General features: G+C 47.8%; 1 protein-coding gene and 1 long non-coding RNA gene across 2 annotated transcripts in view; one reads left to right on the forward strand and one right to left on the reverse strand.

Annotated features, from left to right (window-relative positions):
* Window positions 1-1606: 1606 nt before the first annotated feature.
* Window positions 1607-17414, reverse strand: part of LOC142563126 (uncharacterized) — a 120666-nt gene continuing 104858 nt past the window's right edge. The window contains exons 2-3 of the long non-coding RNA XR_012824303.1: window positions 14499-14550; window positions 1607-1691 (exon numbers count right to left, since the gene is read on the reverse strand). This is a non-coding gene — a long non-coding RNA (uncharacterized LOC142563126). The remainder of the gene's footprint in view (window positions 1692-14498; window positions 14551-17414) is intronic.
* LOC142564418 (uncharacterized) lies at window positions 2800-3995 on the forward strand. Its single transcript, XM_075675411.1, has 5 exons — window positions 2800-2818; window positions 3040-3078; window positions 3142-3353; window positions 3645-3804; window positions 3877-3995. Exons 1-5 carry the CDS (start codon window positions 2800-2802, stop codon window positions 3993-3995), a joined length of 549 nt encoding a protein of 182 aa, XP_075531526.1.

Below are 17414 nucleotides of genomic sequence, written 5' to 3' on the forward strand. Positions count from 1 at the left end.
TATTTACCTAACGTATCATAATTGTGAGTGCTCTATCTAGCTCAATGTTCGGTTGTTTAACACCTTTAATTTATATCCTAGTAAGCAGATGTGTAGCATAATTCTATATTAGGAGAAGCGTAATACTTACGCTGCAGATTTGTCTACTAGAACGCATCCGAAAACTCCAACGGTTCCTGTTGGAACCCAGTAGTCATTAAGGTACGACTTTGTCCCCTAAAAATAAACACGCATAGTGAATATCAGGTATTAAAATTAATGTTATACCGCCCTAATTAAATGTTCATAGATCTCAGTGCACATCGCACAAACTCCCTTCGAATAAATAACACTGCACGAGAGAATGGCTCGACTTCTTTTAAATTTTGCTTTAGATAATAATCTCAGACACTAAGAGGTGAAGCGGTCGAGAAAAGAAATGTACGTTTATCCGGCTTGTCAAGGCGGGACTCGTAATACGCTGCGTTGTCTAACACTTTTGTTACCTCTGAAAATGTGCGCACTTTTGTGGCTCTTAGGTTCCAAAGTTTTCGTTCAAGACGTAGTAGTAGATGGAGAGTGAACGGGCCGACGAAGGTGCTCGACCTGCTCATGAAGATGGCGTGCGTGCAACCTATTGCGAAGTCAAGAACAGATGCACCAGCGCAACTGCGAGGTCTTGCATATGATGTCTCACACTCATCGTGGTACACGCTTAAGTTTTCAGCACTCACGTCTACATTGACTGGATCCCCCTGTCTGCAGCTTCGTGCTACACCTGGGCTATGGCGACCCGAGACAACGGTTCTTTAGCGACCGTGGCTCGGCGTCGCATTTACGAAATCGTTTGCTTTCCGCATTGGTTGGGACGATAGTGCTCCGTGTGACCACTGTGGCGACGAGAAAACTGTCGAACAATTTCTTTGTCACTGTGCCCGATCCAGCGCACACAGGCAGTGACTCACGTCCGCGCTGGTGCGTCTTGATAACCGGTCGTTGTGGGAGCAGACAGTCCTGGAACGCCGACCTATGCAGTCGTCGCACCGTAAGACTGTGAAGGCACTCTTGAAATTGTTTACGTTCTAGTGGCTTGTTGAAGGGACTGTAGTTATTATGGACGTTCAGGACATCCTCAAAATCCTTTTCATTTCTTTAATTTTTCTCTCCACTGTTCGTTTCGCCTTTCATTTCCCGTTACCCTTCCTGAGTGGAGGGTAGCAAACGAGAATATTATCCTGTTCGCCACCAGGCCTTTCCTGTCCCGTTTATATATCTTTCTTTCATACCGCTATTTAATGCGGGCACTTGAGCATGCCGGAAAGGAAATATCAGGAGAGCTTTGCTTCGCAACATAGAAAACAATTTTAAATGAAACGAGCATTGCTTTTAATACCAACGACATTGCCAGTAAAGGTATTATAAAGGAATGGCCATGCCGCTTTTAGAAACGTGATATGCACATGAAGATTTCCACTGGATCTAGGCAGTATAAATAATTCGCGTTTTTTTTCCTTGAGAACAAATAAAATTTCTTTATGTTTGCATTTCATATAAAATTATTGTTATCTCGTAATTTTAAATATATGTATAACGCAAACGAAAGCTTACCCAATATTTAGCTACTTCTAGATTACTTGGCACAACCTCAAATGTTAAATGTACAGAGAGAAGTTTTTGGCGCTTATTCTCGAGGGTGAGTTTCCAGATGTAACCTGTGAAAAGGAAACATGAAACGTTATACTACATCGAAAGCACATTCTATGGCTTTACATATGCTTAATTTTCTGAACATTTCATGTAATGTTCTTTCAGAGTGCTTTTCCTGAAAATTTTCTTTATTCCTAAGGAGCGTTCTCGTTTTTTGTTTTATATTTCCTTTTTCGCGGAACGGTAGAAGCTGAGCAAGTTTTGTAACACTTTGTGCACAAGGTCAAAATAACTTTAGCAGCAAGGACTGTATTCGGAAATGGCGAGAAAATATAGCAACGGTGACTCCAAACACTGTATCATATGATGGTTTTCAAGAATTACAATTTGTGGTAGTAGTAAGCATATTATTTCGCATACCCAGCCCGCAGCAGTAGGATGCACCAGGAATGTATTTAGATGCATCGGTGTTTATCTCGAACGAAACATTGAACTCGAGAAATGTAAGCATTCCATTCCGAAGTTACTAGGTGTACGAGTTCCTACTAGGCTGTTCTGCACTGTTATGCCCATACCTAACGAACATTATACTTCTTCAGTCCTGGGTAGCGTTATGCTACCTCATTAACATATCTGGTAATTCCCCTTAAGTACCCAGCATGTGTAGAACAGGTCAAGACGAGTTGGCGACCTTCCGCGCGCCCCCTTGCAGCTTTTTATGCAGCACAAGACACGTAAGATTTTTGTTTTCGTATTTCACCTTGGTCAAGTTGCTACTTTCACTGGCACTAGTGTGTGGAAAAGTGACTGCCAAGTGGTACACTAGATAAGGATCGTGTAACATGAGCAACTTAGGAAATCTTAAATGGTGGCCCTGAGCTTATAAAATTGTCATCTTTGTTGTTGGCAGACCATTTGGTAGTTGCTTTCAATGTGAGGTTTCATTGGTTTTGTTCAGCTTGCAGAGTCCCAAAAAAGCTCAGAATGGAGCCTCTGCAAGGACATTCAAAGATGACGTCACTGCCAGGTAGCATATCAGCTCATTGCCAGCTAGGTGTCGTTTGATTGCGCTGACCCTCATTTTCTGCAGCTTCTAGTCGGGAGACACCTGCTCTTCCTTTCGAAAATGGGAATGATGGCGAAGTCAGCCTAATTAGGAGTAGTGTGGCTGAGATGGCGCAACAATCCCAAGGTAAAATTTTTTTCCCAATTTCATGGCATTTTGTTCTGTCTTGCTTGCACATGTTCAGAACCGAGTTGCATAACACTGCAACTATTATCGCAGGAGCTGAGAGTCAGCAGCATTTGGATGCCAGCCCCAGTGCCAATTGTAATACTCACTTTGCCTATTTCTCACAGTTGCAACACACTTTTGGGGTGCTTGCTCAATAATTGCTCTGTCGCACTTTTCAGGTTGTCGACAAACCTCGGGGACAACCCTGAGCTGTGCCGGTAAGTTTTCGAACAGCAGTACTCTAGCTTACTTTACTTCTTTCGTGCTGTTTTCCCTCTTAGAGTTTCAGCGGCGGGTCATGACCAATTTAAACATCGTAAGGCACAATCAGGCTGAAATTATACAGATGCTGACAGTAGGCCTACAAAGAAATAGTGCTCCAGATTCAGAAACTTCGAAGACTCCTGAGCCAGTGCTGCGCTGCCCACTTGACAGCGTGCGAGAAGTCCTCGATTTCATTGAAGAACTGACTGAAGGAAAAAGTGAAGCTCTGGTATGGTTCAGTAAGACGTTTCTTTTCAGATGCTAGCGCCTTGTTTTTGCTGAATATTCGCATACGTACAACCTGTTTCAATAAAGTGTGCCAGTGAATGACCAAGTTTGGCTCCACTTGTTTCAGTGCATACAATTTTCGTCTTGTTTGCATTCATAGATACATGTGCTCAGTGGCCTTGGTATTTGCATCTGTGTAAAACCCATTTCACCGCCACATCTACATCTCAGAAGTATGCTATGAACTTGCATGCTAGCTGAGAGTTACATACATGTCCTAAATTTCTTCCAGGTTCTGGACCTTATGGGTTATGGAACAAAAACCCTTAATACAACTATTAAGTCAGTGCTGGCGTATATAATGAGTGATCAGGCTGCGCCTGAATTTAGTATGGACGGCCGCAAAGGCAAGGTGCGATTTAGGGACCTGAAGCTCGTCAAAGTTCTGTTCTGTAAGTGTACATATTTATACCTGGTAGAAAGTGACTCTTTCGTTAAACTTAAGGCGCGCCCATTTCTTTTAGCGGCTGCTCGGCGGACACGCCACCACAAAGACGGCACAATAGACGACGTGCTCTACCACATAAAGGAGTGGCTACGCAGGGCAAAAGAAAGGTGTGCAGCCACTTCGAAGAAAGACTAAAAGTGTATGTGAAATGGTTTTCTTTGAGTTAACATTTGGCAGAGTTTGAAGCTAACGCTTGAAATGGAGTTTAATTATTACTTGTATGTTTATTTCAGATGCTGTACAGAAACCAGGCGATACTTCCGTGCGGAGCCAGGATGGGGCTAAATTAGCTCTACAGAAGTGGAAAATAAAGTCTTGTTCAATTGTGGGATTTTTTTCTAGACTTTTATTAAAGCTTTACTAGACCTGTTTGGCTGCACATAGTTATCGAGGATTCAAAATGAAACGGAATAAGAATTCTCCACTTGTAGCATGCAATGGTATAATTATATGCAAATTTGAACACAGTAAACTACTTCCTGTATTAAGAAAAAAACCTGCCAAAAAAACGCACACAGGAAACTTACAACACAGGAAAGAGGCTGGGCAGACAGGAACCAGCCTCATTCCCGTGTTGTGTACGTTTCCTACGTAGGTCTTTTTTTAAGTGGCTTCAAATGGGCGCTTATATATTCTGCTAGTCATCCACAAGCATTTCTTTAAAGCAAACTTCATTTATATGAGCCACTGATAGAAAACAAACGTATTATAATACTACGGTGTTTATAGGTGGGCAGATTATATATCAAGTTGGAAATATATTTATTTTGCTTTCGCAAAGGATGGACTGTGTCCGACAGACAATAAAAACAAGCAAGCATAATATGAACAGACAAATTTCCGGCAATATTTTTATGTTAGTTTACATAATTATGTGTATATATCCTGGACATGCCTATTTACGGACAGCCAGCGGACGTTCTTAAACTAGACGTCCCATGGACATCCCGTTGGGATATCCTTCGGACATCCAAATAGGATATGGAATGCTCCTGTACGTCCCACGGACGTCCGTGTTGGATATCCGGATGGACGGACGTTGGGAGTTATGGTCGACGTCCCACGGATATCCGTAGTTACTTGGGACGCTGCGCAAAGTTTATCTTCGCTCCCTGCGTCACGTGATGCCTTGTCCGCTGCGCTGTGAACAGGGAACTCCTGCGGCTTCCGAAACGTTTAATACTTTTGACTTGGCCAGTGACCGTAATATTCGTTTGGTAAAACATGCTAACTGACCGGAAGAGGTTTCGAAAAATTCTTGACCATGGACAGTTTCTGTGTTCGAGGCGTTCCAGCGACCCGGTCCACAGCTGCATGGAGTGTTCGAGTTTCTCTAGCGCTTCCTCGGCAGCTCCCTGTCGCTCAGCCATATCGCAAATAGCCGTAGCTTCTTGGAAACAGTAACATGCGTGCTGTGTGTTCAACACGCGTGCTTGTGCCTAGACAAAAGTGAACCATGTGGACAAAGTATTGCCACAACTGCGAGCTCGAGCCTGGCCTCCAGTGACTGTGGACGTCAAGGCCAAGACTCGGTGTCAATGTAGGGAAGAGTGCGATGACGTGTCTTTTAACGAACCTGTCCCCTTGCGTGTTGTAGATTGTGTCATTGTTTTGAGCAATGGCGCCTTCTTCACGAAAGCTTTGGTGCTATTTCTGGTAATAGTGTGAATACTCATGTGTGATTGGCTAGTGGGCGACCGGTTCGACAACCGAGGGTGTTACCGCCGCGCTTTGGTTCATTGAAGAGCGTATGTTCGACCTTGGACACGGACAGACGGTCTGGCATTAGACTGAAGCTGCTCCTTATGGGACAACGGCTATTCCTTCCGAGCTGTCGCCTTGCACTTGAGTAGTCGAGGGCCGTCGACTTCGGATTTCAAAAATATTGCTTTTTTAATTATTGCCAATGCTACCAGAGGAAAAAGGGAAAGGAAAATAACTATTGTTCTCACTCAATGTGCTTCGCTATTCTGCCTTGCACACTAAAATGAAGGAAATCGATGTGTCCAGGAGGCTGTATCGTCTAGCTACATTTCGGAATAATAAGGGAGCGAAAACAAGCCTTTATGCGCGAAGTTAAGGAGCAAATCATTGACTTGGAACGCATGATATTGACATGTGTACTTGTTTGTTTTTATCAGGCGACACGTTTCACCGCCTAACAAATGTTATCACACAGCGCAGGACGCACCTGCATGTATCGGAAGTTTCTGGAAGGTTATCGATGCTTCCATCCACTGTCTGTGACGGAACCGAGTGATATCTGATTGCATGTGTGCGCGACGCAAATTATGTAGAACTTTGTGGAAGGCAAGCGTGTCCCAGCAATTACTCCGGAGCATTCGACGATTGATGTACAAAAGCCGACGCGCTTGACCCACTGATCAGATTTTCGACCATCGCCGACTGTGTTCGCCGCTGTCGCTATTCTTTGAGTGTAGCCTGTTTTTGAGGGCACAAGTTCGCCCAATAAAACGCTAGTTTCGTCTTTCCCAGTTTGGCTTCTATCTTCACCGTCATTACCACGTGACATCTAGTGGAGGTGCTTGTGCGTTCATATACCAAACGACCCCGCAACGCCGCGATCAAAGCCCGCAGCCCAAGGACAAAACCAACATCGCCCGAGACCAGCGTGCTAGCCGCAGACTGCAAGTACTGCCCCCAGAGCACGGACTTCTACCATAGACGACAAAGAAGATCTTGCCCAAGACAACCCCAATGGCTTCCCCAGCGTCCCCCGTTATCGTGCAACAAGCTCGAGACCCACCGACCTTCCATGGTGCAGCTACTGAAGACCCGGAATCCTGGCTGGAGACCTACGAACGAATCGCGACTTTCAACAACTGGTACTCCAACGATAAACTACGGCATGTATACTTCGCCTTAGAAGACGCCGCCAGAACGTTGTTTGAGAACCGCATGTTGACCATGACATCATAGGACCTGTTCCGTAGCGGCTTCTTGCGCACCTTTACGAGTGTCGTGCGCAAGGAAAGGGCCGAAGCTATGCTGGACGCCTCAGTGCACTTACATAACGGGAACGCTGCTATCTTTATGGAAGGAATGAGCCGTCTGTTCCGCCCCGCCGACCCGGATATGACCGAGGAGAAGAAAGTCCGCCTACTCATGCGTAGTGTGAAGGAAGAACTTTTCGGTGCAATATTACGAAGCCCACCGAAGACCATAGAAGAGTTCCTTCGCGAGGCCACCAGCATCGAGAAGACACTCGAAATGCGGAACCGGCAATTAAACCGCCGCACGAACTCTACCAACTACGCAGGAATTCAATCACTGGCCAGGGACGATCTGCGCGAGGCCATCAGGGCCATTGTGCGCGAAGAACTGCACAAGGTCTTGCCTTCGTCGCAGACTCAAGTGGCCTCGATCACCGTCATTGTGAAAGAAGAGGTGCAGCGACTGCTTGGAGTTCCTGAGGTGCAACAACAGTTGTAGCAGCCCCAGCCAGAAGCGATGACATACGCCGCCATAGCACGCCGTCAAGGTTCCCCTCCGCGACCACGCCATGGCCCTGCAACGTCGCAATTCCGTCGTCCGCCGCCGCCGCCGTCAGCACGCCCACCCGTCGCCCAGCGCACCTACGCGAGGAAGACGAACATTTGGTGAGCCCCCGACCACCGCCCGCTCTGCTATCACTGCGGAGAATCCGGCCTTGTGTACCGCCGATGCCCATTCCGGGAGATGGGACTGCGACGTTTCGCCGTTAACACGCTGTGACCACAGATTGGCGAACGACCTCGCGATATCGCCGACTGGAATCTGCACGGCAAGAATTACCGTTCATGACCGGACTTACGCTGCAACCTTCGTTATCCTTCAACAATGTTCACGAGACGTCAATCTTGGCATGGACTTCCTGAACCAACACGGCGCGATCATCGACCTGAAGTCGAAGTCGGTAACGTTGTCGAAAGATCGAGCGATACCGCGGGAGAGCTCTCCTAGCCACCACGCTTTAAGCGTGCTTGAAAGTCAAGTCAGCATCCCTCCCCGCTCCAGCATTGTAATTTCCGTCGGCACCAAAACACCTGCCGACGTAGAAGGCGTCATCGAAAGTGACCGACGTCTATTGCTATTCCGTGAAATTTGCGTCACAAGAGGGATCGCTCGACTGAACGGAGGAAAATCTAAAGTGTTGCTGAAAAACTTCAAACAGATGTTCAAACACATCAACAAGGGCACTACGATCGCCTACATCGAGGAAATTCTGGAAACCAGTAATGCGTTCGTCCTCTCGGATTCTGCCGTATCTACCCCGACGACCATAGTTTCCGAACAAGACTTTGACATAAACCCAAGTCTCCTCATGATTAAGCAGCTACAGCTCAGAAGTCTGCTCCGACGATACAAACGCTGCTTTTCAACGTCATCGAGGATTCGACAAACACCAGTCGCAAAGCATCGCATAATCACCGATGAGTGCACTCGACCACTCCGCCAGAGCCCTTCCCGAGTTTCGACGCGAGAACGTGAAGCTTTAGGAGAACAAGTCGACGAAATTCTGCCGACGACATCATCCAGCCGTCGAAAAGCCAGTGGGCATATCCTGTAGTCTTGGTGAAGAAAAAGGACGCAACCCTACGTTTCTGCGTCGATTATCGTCGAATTAACAAGATCACGAAGAATGACGTAAACCCCCTTCCACGTATAGACGGCGCATTAGATCGGCTCTCCAACGCAAAATACTTCTCGTCGATGGATCTCAAGTCTGGCTACTGGCAAATACAAGTCGACGAGAGAGATCGCAAAAGGCCGCCTTCATCACGCCAGACAGCGTCTACGAGTTCAAGGTCATGCCATTCGGACTGTGCTCGGCGACTGCAACGTTCCAGCGCGTCATGCACACGGTGTTAGCAGGATTGAAGTGGCTGACCTATCTTGTTTTCTTGGATGACGTCGTCGTCTTCGCCGGAAATTTCGACGATCACCTAGGGTGGCTTGCGACAATACTAGAGGCAATCAAGTCATCAGGGCTCACTCTGAAGCCACAGAAGTGGGGCTTCGCTTACGATGAGCTTCTCTTCCTAGGCTACGTGATCGAAAAGTCTGGAGTCCGCCCCGACCCGCAGAAGACTGCTGCCATCGCAAAGTTCCCACAGCCCATCGACAAGAAGGCAGTGCGTCGATTCCTTGGCATGTGTGCCTACTGCAGGCGCTTTTCAAGGACTTTTTACGCATTTGTGAGCCGCTGACACATCTAACAAAATGTGATGTCGAGTTCAAGTGGAAAACGGCGCAGGCCGACGTATTTGAGGAACTCAAACGACGCATGCAGTCGCCCCTGTACTTGCGCACTTCGACGAAGACGCCGATACCGAAATCCACACTGACGCCAGTAGCCTAGGCCTCGGTGCCATTCTAGTCCAGAGAAAAGACGGACTCGAACACGTGATAGCTTACGCGAGCCGGTCGTTACAAAAACCGGAATGCAATTATTCTACAACCGCAAAAGAATGCCTCGCCATCATTTGGGCTACAGCGAAATTTCGCCCTTACCTATATTGCACGCCATTCAAAGTCGTCAGTGACCGTCACGCCTTCTGTTGGCTAGCGAAATTAAAGGACCCTTCAGGACGGCTGGCGCGGTGGAGCCTAAGACTGCGAGAATATGACGCCACGGTAATCTACAAGTCCGGACGAAAACATTCAGGCGCCGACTGCCTATCACGAGCCCCCATCGATCCCCCGCCGAAAAACGACGCCTTCCTCGGAATAATAAGCGCAGAACACTTCACTGAACAGCAGCGAGCAGACCCGGAGGTAAAAGGCCTCGTCATTATTTAGAAGGGAACACCGACGTAGTACCTAGGACATTTAAGCACGGATTGTCTTCTTTATCGCTTCAAAACAATCTACTCGTAAAGAACAACTTCTCACCAGTCCGCGCCAACTACCTTCTTGTTCCCACAGGGCTGCGTCCAGAAGTATTGCACGCCCTACATGACGATTCGAGCGCTGGAGACCTCGGTTTCTCCCGTAGACTATCGAGGATACAGGAAAGGTATTATTCGCCGCGCTTGACTGTTGACGTCGCCCGTTATGTAAGAACATGCCGAGATGGTCTGCGACGCAAGACACCATCAACAAGGCCAGCGCGATTACTACAGCTAATCGAGCCTCCTTGCCGACCATTTCAGCAGATCGGTATGGACTTGTTGGGACCATTTCCGAGGTCAAGAACCAGAAATAAGTGGATCGTCGAGGCGACGGACCACCTCTACCGCTTCGCTGAAACGAAAGCACTGCCGAAAGGTAGCGCAGCCGAAGTGGCGAAATTCTTTGTCGAGAACATCCTGCTGCGACATGGCGCCCTAAAGTCTTCATCATCGACAGAGGAACAGCCTTTACAGCGGAGCTCACCCAAGCCATTCTGCAGTACAGTCAGGCAAGGCACCGGAGGACAACTGCCTGCCATCCACAGACGAATGGTCTTACGGTGCGCCTGAATAAGACCCTCGCCAACATGCTAGCAATGTACCACCACGTCGAACATAACACCTGTGATGCCGTCCTGCCGTACGTAACCTTCGCTTACAACACGGCGGTGCAAGAAACAACACAGATCACGCCGTTTAAGCTAGATTACGGCAGGGACCCGACGACGACGCTCGACGCCATGCTGCCGCACGTCACTGACGAAGCGAATCTTGACGTCACTACCTATCTCCAGTGCGCTGAAGAAGCCCGACAGCTCGCCCGCCTACGGGTCAAGAACCAGCAGCGTACCGACAGCCGACACTACAACCTCCCAGTGGCGTAGCAACAGGGGGGACCGAGGGGTGGTGGGCCCCGGGTGCAACGGGCCAGCGGGGGGGGGGGGGGGCGGTGTCATACGCCTGAAGACGCCCCTATTTCCGCCGGCATGACTGGGCGCAAATGGCAAAGAATGCTCCGGTATCCAGTAGCCCGAGCTCATGTACCCGATTCGTTGCACCGAAGAATTGTCCGCTGCAGCTCTATCAACACCCCACGAAATAATTGCACGAATGTGCGGGCTAAAAAATTTAATTCGCAAAATGCTCGCTAAACTATTCGCCTTAGCAGAACATTTCATGTGGGGTGCGCTCATGCCATGCGTTCATGCTGGGAGCAGGAGTCGCTAAACATACAGTGAGGCGTTGTAAGGCGTTAAGGCTCTTGGGTACCTCTTCCGTTCAGAACGCGCAGCGAAGACGAACAAAGACAGCAGCAAGAGCGCGTTCAACGAGCGCGCCCGGCGCTCGCGTTTACGGCGAAACGTTCGTTGAGAGCGACGTTGCATAAGTGCGGCCGTGAAAAGTCGAGAATGGGATTCTCTGGATCGTCTTCAGACTCGGTGCGGCCGAAGAGTTTGGCGGCGTATGACTCGACAGGCTGTATATAGTTGCGGGCGCCGCGATATTCAGCTCGCTTTTACTTCCCCTCTCCCGCTCGCTCCGAGAAGCAGCTGCAAAACCTGCCGTTATGTTTCACGCTTTCCTTCTTACCCTCGAACGTTTAAGAAAACTGTTGTTGTCGTGCGACTTCATGTCAAAAGTACAGTGTCAGTGTCAGCTGCACAGAATTTTACAAAAAAAAAAAACGTGAATTTTGTAAGGATATTTCCGGATATCCTATGAAGTTATGTGTATTTGTGATTACTATGAATTCGGTAGCGTCAAAAATAGGGCAGATATGTAATAACCATATTCTTAATAATCCATCAATTAGTACTTATAGAGGAAGCACTTCAATTCCAGAAATGAGGACTCCAAAGTCGTATAATTAACTCAACAAAAGCTTCTTAAACAAAATCATTTTGGGTGCTACAACCTACCGTACTTTGGCACTGCGAGCGGCGCCCAGTATAGTAGTAGCGAAAGACATATGAAATAGTGGACCAGTGGGATTGATCCCTCAACCCTCTCCATTGCGAGTGCAGACCAACAGGTTTCGCTGGCACGGGCTTCACCACGGTCTTTTCTTTTTTTATGGTGACGCCAAGAATCGACGCGAAGCGTGCTCTATTCTGTTCCCAATCTTTTGGTGGTACTGCAGCTTGGATAATCACGTTTGTTCATATAGCAGCAAATAAAAACAAGGCTTTATTGATCAGAATGAAGAGCACTCGTAATTGTCATAACATTGGCGCCCGCGCAGCAGGGAGGCAGGTGGCGTTTTCCGTTTTTCTAATGTGGGGAGATCAGCGTCACTCAGACACAATTGAATTTTAATTTTCGTTCAGGGCTGCCCACAGCCAAAATACTGCGGGCCATAGTACCTACGACGATTTTTGTGAAGTTATTGTTGGGCAAGATATGAATGACGGCCTTCAATTTTGCAAATGAAATGTTGCCGCTAAAATTGGTAGTTAAAACATGGTTAAAGCTTTGTAACTTTTTTTTTACTTGTGACGTGACCCGTATTTTCTACGATGCCGGATTTGTATTGGTTGCCAAGCCTTACAGTCTGACAGAAGATGTGCACATGCGCTTATCACAAGTTATCAGTGTAGCGCCCTGTGTTATTTGGCGCAGAAAAAACAGCGTCTACTGGCCTCGAGCTGCACCACTGGAAAAGCTGGCGCCACCGTCGGCGTGAGTGTCATTAGCAATCACGTGGACATAGCGGCCGCGTCGGCTGCTTCGGGAGCGCCGAAGCGAGCTGCGAAAACGCGCACGCGAGAACACAAGGTGCGAAAACGCGCACGCGGCGAAAGCGAAACAGTGCGCGGACAAGCATGCAGACGCGCAGTCGGTCGCTGCGAAGCTGTGCGATCGCTGTATTGAGGCTTCATTCTATTACGTTCCATTTAGTTATACAAACACTATAAGAATATATTTCACATAGTTTGCTCTCAGCGTCTGCCTATCTTTCACACAAGAAGCCGGTTCGGGAAACTCCATCGCGGCGACCGCGCGAAGTGGCGTTCACTGTACGTATTCGGTAAAGAGATAGCGTCTGTAAACGATTCTGTGCTTTCAGTTTGCCCAATATTATTATTTAGACAGTAAAAAACTTCTCTTGTTTAGAAAGTACTAACAGAAATGTCCGGGAGAGCTCCCGCGTGGTGTTTTCAGTGAGCGCTGACAGCAAACCCTATGAGGAGCGCGCCGCGTGATCCCTCATACTACGCCAGCGAGGCGCTTCCGATCCGTAACTCCTCGCCGCCAATCCCTGCTGCATTTGCGATCTCTGGGAAAGAAAGCGAAGGAGAGGGGGACCCGGGGGACGTGCGCGGTATCCAAGGCGGCTGTACTGGTGCTGAAACCCGAAAATTGTCGATATCCTCGCCTTCCTCGACTACAACGGGGGGGGGGGGGGGTTGACAGAAGACCAGATGACCTAGCAGATGACCAGATGACGGGTGCCAGATGACCTAGCTACGCCACTGCAACCTCCGACGACGCTTCGTCGAGTACCAGCCTGGCGACCGTGTTTGGGTTTGGAGCCCGATACGCCGACGAGGATTGAGTGAGAAACTACTGCGAAGCTATTTCGGGCCCTACAAGGTCATTCGAAGTATTGGCGCACTGAACTATGAGGACGTCCCAGACGGCATTTCGCATTCACAGCGGCGCCGCGCACGATCTGAAGTGGTCCACGTGGCGGGTCTTAAACCATTTTACGGACGCCCCTATTTTGTTGTTCTCTTCGCTACGGGTATTTTTCTTTACTACTTTCGTTTGCAGCATCCGGCCGATGCTTTTTAAGAGGGGTATTGACACGTGTTCTTGTTTGTCTTTATCGGGTGACACGTTTCACCGCCTAACAAATGTTATCGCACAGCGCAGGACGCGCCTGCGTGTATCGGAAGTTTCTGGAATGTTATCGATGCTTCAATCCGCTGTCTGTGACCCAACCTTGTTCAATCTGATTGCACGAGTGCGCGACGCGAATAATATATAACTTTGTGGAAGGTACGCGGGTCCCAGCGATTACTCTGGTACATTCGACGACTGATGTATAAAAGCCGACGCGCTTGCCCCGCTGATCAGATTTTCGACCATCACCGAGAGTGTTCGCCGCTGTAGCCGTTCTTTGAGGGTAGCCTGTTCTTGAGGGCAAAAGTTCGCCCAAATGAAACGCTAGTTTTGTCTTTTCCAGTTTGGCTGCTTTCTTCACCGTCACACCACGTGACAATATATAGCGTTAAAACGCCCCACTAAACGTACTATGCGTACTGTATGTAATATTAACAGCAAAGCCTAGACATTACTATTGTAAACTAGATTTGTACAATGCCTGCTCCTAAATTTCCGGCATCCCAAATCAGCAATGAGCGAATAAGGTCGAGAGCACTAACCACATGGCAATCCTACGAGAATAGAAATCTGGCTTGGTGATTGATGCCAACAATGAACTCTCTAGAACGTTCAGAAAGTAAGGACTAGGAGATATATTGTATATGTGAGGGACAGCAATGTGCACATAAATATAATGGAATGGCATCTATGTAGTGTCGGGTTGGGCCTCTGTAGTCGCGGAAAAAAGCTCAAACAAGAAATGGACATCTGTACTCAATGGTGATGAAAGTGAAGCTTATAAAGATATGAAACAAAATTACCTCCCTCGCTTTACTGCTTGATCGATTTTCGTTACACGCATCAAGATATTACTTCGCAGAAACTTCCCTCTAACTTTATGAAAAAGGGTACTTACCTGATATTTCGCTTACATATACTGAATGCACCCGTTGCTTGTTTACGAAACCCTGGAGAGAACAACAGTCATTTGTAGAGGATGGTGATCATAAATTAAACAAGACCGCAATAAACAATGATTACTGTTTATATGGCCAAATACCCCAGTCGATTTAACATGCCGAAGTTGGTTCATGCACGAAGCTGTCGATCCTCTCCTTTAAAAAGCTTATTAAATAAGCTATGTTTGCCACATGCAAATGTGAATTGTCAATGACACAATTAAGCCAATTTAAACACAGCGATATAGACACGCACACACACACACACACACACACACACACACACACACACACACACACACACACACACACACACACACACACACACACACACACACACACACACACACACACACACACACACACACACACACACACACACACACACATATATATATATATATATATATATATATATATATATATATATATGCAACATTTCTCTCTACTCTAAAACCTGTCGCCACTATTTCCTGTATTTTTAAGCTCTGCTGACCCAAATATATATTATACATTTGTTGATTCATAATTTGGGAAATTAGGCTAGCAAAATGCAATGAGAAGAAACATTTATATCATGGTATTTTGCTAAACATTAAACTCCTTCGTAGCTTGAGCTTTGCGGATCATCAGGTCATATTTACAAAGCTGCACATATCATTATACCATGAATGCTAACAGGATTGCTCGAACGGAGATTTGTCATGTTAGCGATCCATTTTTTTTATCAACATCATAGAGTTCTCTAAGAACTGGGATTCCTGCAAGCATCGTTGACCGAGAAATAGTTTGTCGCGGTACCAGACTCAGTTGCAAGATTAATAATATAATGGAATTGTAATCATAGCAAATATATATATGAAACATGGATATTGAACTGAAAACAATACTGGTTCCGTTCAGGTAAATCACGTTATGGTTTTGTTCTGGTTGAGTTCTGGTATGGGGCTCCTGCTTTGCCCAGGGGGCGCTGCCAAAATGGTGCAAAAAAGCGCCCTCTGTCCTGAACTGGGTAGTTGCAAGCTTGGTCGTCTGCTCCGGAAAGCACGTTTACAACATGGACCCGCCACATTCGGTTGTGTCGTACCACGGCTTGCAGCGAATATCGGGCGCCGAAGATTTTTTCAGGAGTGGCACGCTGCGTAAAGGCAAGAAATTATGCAACGCCGAATACGTGTACGCCATTCAAGAAATAAGGGGCGAAATTTTAGCGCGCGGTGACAATCGCAATTGAAGGGAGTCGCGTACGAATTGAAGTTCAAGTAAGGTTGGCACACTGCTAGATTCAGGCGCACAAATGCGAGGAAATGTTTGCTGTAAATGAAATCATAGCAGCGATAAGCAGACCTCATGTATACGGAACTGGCCGAGCGCACGCCGGTAGGCGCCGCGACGGCAGCGGTCTTTCAGCATGCCGCGATATACGAACTGTTCGAGCGCACGATTGTACGTACGCGCCGCGACGGCAGCGGTCTTTCGACATGGCACGAAACGGCGGGCCTCCAGCAATCTTTGTTGAGAGCATGCCGCTAGAAAGTAGTTATGCCTGCGCTGTAGTAGTGGCCATCTGCCCCTTTAGCAACTGACAAATAGCTGACGCTGTGCATATGAGCTCGCAGTAATCACGTTGCAGAGCGAGCTCGCGCGCTGCTCGCTTGATGTAGCTTTTAATGACAGCGCTCGAACATCGATTTGCCGTAATCAATACTGCCTTGCTGCGCTACCTCAACGTGCTGGCTTGAGGTCAAGGATGAGCACATTTAACTCTCTAACTTGTGCTGCTCGAAGTGGGGCAGTGAATTGTCACCGAATCAGCTCGACCATTTGTGGTCATTTGCACACACCTGGTCACTTCACCACTTCGCACTGGTCGAATTGTTAATTGTCGCTTTGGCCGGGTCTCGAATCCTGAATCATTAGCCATGCCTGCTGCGATGTCGGTCTGCCATTGAATAGTGATAACTTAAAGTGAGATGTTGTATTTGACCTGTAAATTATATACTGCATGTCTCATCCTTGCTGCTTGCTGTCAAGTGGAAGAGGCCTGTTGTAGGCCGTGGGGTAGACTGTAGGCACATACGCGGGGTCACTGGCCGAATTGCTTTCCTCGTTGCCCACAATGTGGCGACTGCGTATCCTGGTGCGCGGCGCTGGCTGCCACGGTTTGCCGTTGGGACTGTAGCTGTAAAAGACCGAATTTTAGCAACGCAGATAATCAAGTAGGCTTCAAGACAGGCGAATCAGTGAGCATGGCGCTAAGTTTCGTTTATCCAGAGTGATGAACTGCAGTTATCCAGCGCGCCTTGAGGGAAAACGGTAGAATATGATGTTGGGATGCAGGCCTTCTTGTTCATCGCAGCCCCCGACGGAGCAGTAACGACGGTGACGCTTTTTTGAGGCTGAGTTAGGTCTCTCCGGATCGGCGTTGCCGATTCCTTCTGGTTCCAGCGTGACGCCCCACGGAGAGTCCGTTTTCGTTAAACTATAGGCTGCGGCCAGCTCACAGCGTGGTCTGTGAGAAGTGAGGAGCTTTTTCGCAATCAGAAAAAGTACGAATCGACGCAAAACTGGGGCTAGAAACGTGCTTCGCCACAGCCAGGGCTCAATACTACCCAAGCTGGTACTACCCAGATAATGTTTCTCGCCTCAACCAGGCGCCGTTACTATACCTCAAGCTGCAGCGCAAGACGCCCATAGAGAAATGCAAAAGTACCATGACTCGGAAACCAGCGGACAGCTTTGAACCGGCTTACGAACAGGCTGGGCGCCGTCCACTGTATGCTGCTTCGTACCCTGGAATGTGGTGGCGGCTATCAAATAGTGCGCGCTCGAATTTTACCAGGAGGAGGCAGAAATCGTTCCCCTGACAAATG

Source organism: Dermacentor variabilis, chromosome 11 (genome assembly GCF_050947875.1).
Source record: "Dermacentor variabilis isolate Ectoservices chromosome 11, ASM5094787v1, whole genome shotgun sequence".
Taxonomy (NCBI): domain Eukaryota; kingdom Metazoa; phylum Arthropoda; class Arachnida; order Ixodida; family Ixodidae; genus Dermacentor; species Dermacentor variabilis.